This window comes from Triticum dicoccoides, chromosome 2A, assembly GCF_002162155.2.
Source record: "Triticum dicoccoides isolate Atlit2015 ecotype Zavitan chromosome 2A, WEW_v2.0, whole genome shotgun sequence".
Lineage (NCBI taxonomy): Eukaryota > Viridiplantae > Streptophyta > Magnoliopsida > Poales > Poaceae > Triticum > Triticum dicoccoides.
In genome coordinates, this window is record NC_041382.1 from 125,047,513 (window position 1) to 125,052,996 (window position 5,484).

Genomic DNA, 5,484 nt, shown 5'->3' on the forward strand with positions numbered 1-5,484 from the left:
GAGCGAGGCCCATTGGTCCCGGTTCGTGCCTGGAACCGGGACAAATGGGTCCATACGAACCGGGACCAATGCCCACGAGGCCCCGGCCGCCCCCCTGGCTCACGAACCGGGACGAATGCATCCATTGGTCCCGGTTCGTGGAAGAACCGGGACTAATGGGCTGGCCAGGCCCGAACGATAGCCCCCTTTTCTACTAGTGAGAGATATTGTAGGGTTAGTTGGCTTGTCACGCAAGACACCACCTGTATATATTGTAACCGACTCTGATGGAATACAATGAATTGCATCCTATAGTCTTCTACATTGTGTCGAGGAAGCAGTGGCACATCCATTAATGACTCGTAATTAATTTTGAATTAATTATTCATTTCTGACCGATAAAAATAAAGCACAAGCATATCATAGTTTTGAGCTTGATGTTTCACGACGCGCGCCAGGCGGGCGGCGGAGGAGCGAGTGTATCACTCCTACTCTGAAGCACCAATAGCAAGTAGACGAGGACCCCTTGTAAATACTTCCTTCGTCTCATAATATAAAAACATTGGGACGGCGAGAGTAGATCTCAACTTTTTTTCACTAGTGATATGGTACTAAACTTCTCATTATGTCTTGACATCTTATATGGATCTGAGAGATTAATCATGAATTATTGTTTATATGGGTTATTAAGACCCATCTAATTTAACATTGGACCAGTATGAAGGGTATGGCTGGGTCATAATTTCTTGGCCGGCCACTTACATAGCCATCCGTCGAGATGTACAGGAGGGTCCGACTGTAGCTGTTCTCACAGCAAAAAATTTTGCAGGCAAGAAAGAAACCTCTGGACACGCCTCATCCGCTTCCCTTCCCGATCTGACACCCGCTAGTGCGATTGTTGGGCCTATTCTTGGCAGTGGATAGGTTGTCGGAGCACGGGCACACTGTACTCTCTCGCTCAATTATAAAGCAGGACCTCGACATCACACGCGGCACCTGTCCATTGCACACATAGAGAGAGCGAGCGACGGACGACTTGCTGCTGGGAAGACGATGGAGCAGAACACGGCGACGAAACCCATCAGATGCAAAGGTACTCGCCGTCGTCCCCGACGTACTTGCCTTCGTCTACCTCCATCCTTCGTCCAAATGCGTAGCTTCACGTGCAGCGGCGGTGAGCAAGGTGGCCGGGCAGCCGCTGGAGATGGAGGAGGTGGAGGTGGCGCCGCCGCGGGCGCACGAGGTCGGCATCAGGATTCTCTGCACCTCGCTCTGCCACACCGACGTCACCTTCTGGCGCATGAAGGTGCGTGGGTCCTTCGCCTTCGCCTATGCCCATATGCGATGCCAGAATTTGATAATCAGGGCATGCTGACCTTTCTTTTCCTCTTTTGCGTAGGATTTCCCGGGCCAGCATCCGATAATCCTGGGCCATGAAGCAGCCGGGTAAATGCATGCATAATCTATCTATCGTCTTCCTTTCGCTGAATGATTACCATCCACGATGAGATGTGAAGCTATGTGCATCATGGCGAACTGTTTTTGTGTCTTTCGTTCCCAGCGTGGTGGAGAGCGTGGGGGAGCACGTGCACGAGGTGGCCGTCGGGGACACGGTGGTGCCGGTGTTCTCGGCGCAGTGCGGCGACTGCCCCGACTGCCTCTCGGACCGCAGCAACATCTGCTCCGGGCTCCCCGCCGGGCCCGGCATGCCCCGCGACGGCACTACCCGCTTCTCCTTCGCCGCCACCGGCGAGCCCATCCACAACTTCATCGGCGTATCCAGCTTCACCGAGTACACGGTTGTCGACGTGTCAAACGTCGTCAGGATCGGGCCCGGCGTCCCGCCGGAGAAGGCCTGCCTGCTCAGCTGCGGCGTCTCCACCGGTAACTAATCTTCACCGACAGCTAAAGCATCCAACGAGCAAATTGGTTGATTGGCGGCCGGTTGCAGGTGTTGGCGCGGCGTGGAAGGTGGCCGCGGTGGAGCCCGGGTCCAGCGTCGCCGTGTTCGGGCTCGGCGTCGTCGGGTTAGCGGTAACGTTCGACGACGACACCTCGGAATCACATGCCCCTGCTAATAATGTGATGTCTGGTTCAAGTTGTCGGCTCGAATGTTGGCCTGACGTTCTAGTGGTTGTCAGTCTGTCACAGCACAATGTACACCGCACGTTTCCAACAAGTGCGATCTAACGTGGCTGCGGTCTGCAGGTAGCACAAGGGTGCAGGATGCGTGGGGCTAAGCAGATTATTGGAGTGGATCTGAACCCGGAGAAGCGCGACATCGGTATGTATCATAAGTTGATAGTTATCTACGACTAATCAATTCATCTGAAGAAAAAATAAGTCAGGATAGTAATGAATGAACAATTGCAGGTAAGAGGCTGGGAATCACCGACTTCATCAATCCGAACGACACCGGGGAGAAGGCCGTGAGCGAGGTCCGATTCCGAATCGACCGACCTGCGCGACAAGTGCATTTTTTGGGTACTGTATTAATTTACTATACTACGTAGTCGCTAATGAACTTTTGGTCAATCGATCTCCGTCTAGGTCGTCAAGGAGATGACCGGCGGCGGCGCCGACTACTGCTTCGAGTGCATCGGCTCGACGTCGGCCATGGCGGAGGCATTCCAAAGCTCCCGGAAGGTAGGCACGGCCCATGCATGCCACATTTTCCACATCACGAGAGTCTGAAGCTACTATGTTAGACGGACTAACGGACGGTTCATTTTCCATGGCGATTAATTGATCAAAACAGGGCTGGGGGAAGACGATCGTGCTCGGCGTCTCCAGCGGCGGCGCGCCGATGAGCATACCCCCGCACGACATCCTCTGGGGGAGGTCGGTCGTCGGCTCGCTCTTCGGCGGGCTCAAGCCCAAGACCGACATCCCGATCCTGGCGCAGAAGTATCTGGACGAGGAGCTGGAGCTGGACGAGTTCGTGACGCACGAGATGGGGTTCCACGACATCAACGCGGCGTTCGAGCTGCTCACGCAGGGGAAGTGCCTCAGGTGCATCCTCTGGATGGACGGGGCCAGGGAGAACGGTAGTGTCGGCGTGGAAAATGGACGCGCGTGCAAGGCCAAGGCGTGACTGGCATCGTTGTCCTCTCGTGACTAGCCACGATAGTCATTGCTCGTCTGTGGGCGACCTATCATTGTCCTGGGCTTCGCTGTAATGTCGTTGTTCATTTGCAAGCCAGATGTGGTAATTTATTTTGCAGAGAGAAATGCGTTTTTCTCGAGAGAAATGCATTTTTTGGGAGAGAAATATGTTTGATCCTTTTAAAAAAATGATCAAATCTATTACTCTATAAAAGTTCACAGGAAGTACAAAACATGTCGAACATAATAAAATTTGCATCGAGATTCTGTGACCATCGGACGTTCACTACTACCGTCAGAACGAGCAGCTGATGCGCCCAGTAACGAGCCCACCGAGTCTACTCTGCACGCCAACGCCTTGAGCATCGTAGGGTGTGTTACACCTCTGAGTACAACCGCAAATGCTCGATGTCTTCACCCTCTAGGATAATTGTCGCGATGGCACCCCACCTGTTGTTCTTTGCAACCGCTACATCAACAATGATCTTCATACATCCCATCCGAAGTGAAATCCACCTCACCACCAGTTCTCGTAGTCCATGCCGGCCTCCTCTCAGCTTGTCCCTCGCCCACTAGAAAATTATCCATAAAAATGTGTCAAGTGCGAGCCCAGGAAGATTTCCCCGTGAGTAACCTTTCTCTGTCCGTGCTATGGTCGCCCACATAATCACCGCAACCCTAGTGAATTATTCATGCTTCATATGATCTATCAAGGTAAAGAGCCACTTTCATGTCGATGACACAATGTTTTATTAATATATAATTCAACGATTAGTTCAACCCCTTGCGCCTATACACATCGCACATCATAGAATTGACGAGCGGCTGCGTCCATGAGTCTTTGTGTTATAATTTTTGCATATGTTGTTGTCAGCAAGCCTCCACATCAACACTATGGGGACACACATAAAAACACATCCACGGAAGCCTTCAACTACTGGAGGGTGGCATTTTAGTGCCCACAGACATCTATACCCGCCCATGAACAGTAAAAAAAACTGAATTCTTTTGGCATCCAAGATGCCCGGCTGCGCTAGGAGCGTGCGGAATTTTGAGGGCACATGATATTCAAGGAGATCTATAAAAAATCGGCTCTCAAAGAAATTTTGAAAAAGGACATTTTGGAGATCCTTTTTTCCTTTTATCTTAGAGCTTCTCGTTGGTCATTTCACCACCAAATTTTGCACACTCCTAATGCACTCGAGCATCCTATTTATTTTTATAGGTAAGTTGTTTTGGATACAAGATCCAAGGCATCACAAAGTACCTCTCACAACTAAGAATTACAATAAAATCTTTTGAAAAGCATCTTCTCCATGGTGTCAATCTTTAAAAGATGAAATACCGCCAAGACTTTAGTAAAGAGATTGCAATTGGACTGGCGCAAAGCTAGTGTTACTCGTTCACCTGCACAAACTTGATTACCAAGAAAATGTTTCTAAAAGCTTCATGAGTCGTCCGTCCAAAAAGATGTGAAGTCGTGAGCGATGAATGTGTTTGGGGTGAGGATGATCCCCAAGAAATACAAGTCAGTGAACCACAAAAACTTCATCATAGTGTCTTGAAAAGATTCCACTTCCAAAAAAACCCAAGAAAAGAAACATGACACGATAACATAAGCTCATTAGATCCAAATAATCGGCTCTGTGCATAACTCTTTGTTTCCATTGCACCGCCACAACGAACTGGAGTAATTTATTCGCAAAAATACCATGATTATTGCTAGATGTTGACGAAGACTCTAAAATTCTTGAAAATTCTAGGGCCCCCACCTTTTAACACAAAGATGGCATCTGGGGGCAAGGGTACCAAAACTTCCTTGCGGCGGCAGCTATTATTGGGAGTAACTGAGCTGGGCTCATCTGTGGGATTACCGATAGCTCTTGATGTTTTTTCTTTTTTTTTAGAATATTTTCTTTTTGTCCTCCTTTGATTTACATGAATTTTGTAGAAATTTTGAATGATGTAAATTTTGTAGGAAAATTTTCTTTGAAGTCCTTTGGTTCGTAGGTATAGAATCCTATTCCTATAAAGAATATACTCTTTGTATTTCAAAGGGGGGAAACATTATCCTTGACTCAAAGAAAAGAAAATCCAATCTTATGAACCAAAATACTCCCTCCAGCCCAAATTAATTGACACAGACTTAGTACAAAGTTGGAGGGAGTAACATTTCTTTTTGAGAAACATGAGCCAAATAACATACATGTCTTTCGTACGAGATACATTTTTTTTAGGGATTCCTACGAGATACATTTTTTTGAGACAATCCTACGAGATACACGAACTTTTTGAGTCAGATGAAAAGACCGGACCATCAAGCCGAAACATAAACGGCCGTGTCGTCATAGCCCGGCCCAAAACAACCTACCTTTCCTGTTCTTCCGAGGGTACTTGGGG

At 48.8% G+C, this 5,484-nt stretch overlaps 1 protein-coding gene across 2 annotated transcripts; it reads left to right on the plus strand.

Moving 5' to 3' along the window:
- Positions 1 to 924: 924 nt before the first annotated feature.
- Positions 925 to 3,220, plus strand: LOC119359150 (alcohol dehydrogenase-like 7). 2 transcript variants are annotated; one of them, XM_037625466.1, is made up of 9 exons: positions 925 to 1,072; positions 1,149 to 1,285; positions 1,379 to 1,425; positions 1,541 to 1,863; positions 1,931 to 2,112; positions 2,188 to 2,263; positions 2,353 to 2,417; positions 2,530 to 2,625; positions 2,738 to 3,220. In XM_037625466.1, the coding sequence occupies exons 1-9, from the start codon at positions 1,033 to 1,035 to the stop codon at positions 3,071 to 3,073; spliced, it is 1,302 nt and encodes a 433-aa protein (XP_037481363.1). In that variant the 5' UTR covers positions 925 to 1,032; the 3' UTR covers positions 3,074 to 3,220. The 2 variants fall into 2 exon arrangements, with proteins under 2 accessions (XP_037481363.1, XP_037481364.1); XM_037625467.1 differs by having other exon boundaries at positions 1,931 to 2,013.
- Positions 3,221 to 5,484: the final 2,264 nt, after the last annotated feature.

Bases quoted from the DNA above. Each gene is read 5' to 3' on its own strand.
- LOC119359150 (XM_037625466.1), top strand. From the start codon at position 1,033: ATGGAGCAGAACACGGCGACGAAACCCATCAGATGCAAAG. The intron at 1,286-1,378 runs GTGCGTGGGTCC...TCTTTTGCGTAG, and splicing joins TCACCTTCTGGCGCATGAAG to GATTTCCCGGGCCAGCATCC. The intron at 2,264-2,352 runs GTATGTATCATA...GAACAATTGCAG, and splicing joins CCCGGAGAAGCGCGACATCG to GTAAGAGGCTGGGAATCACC.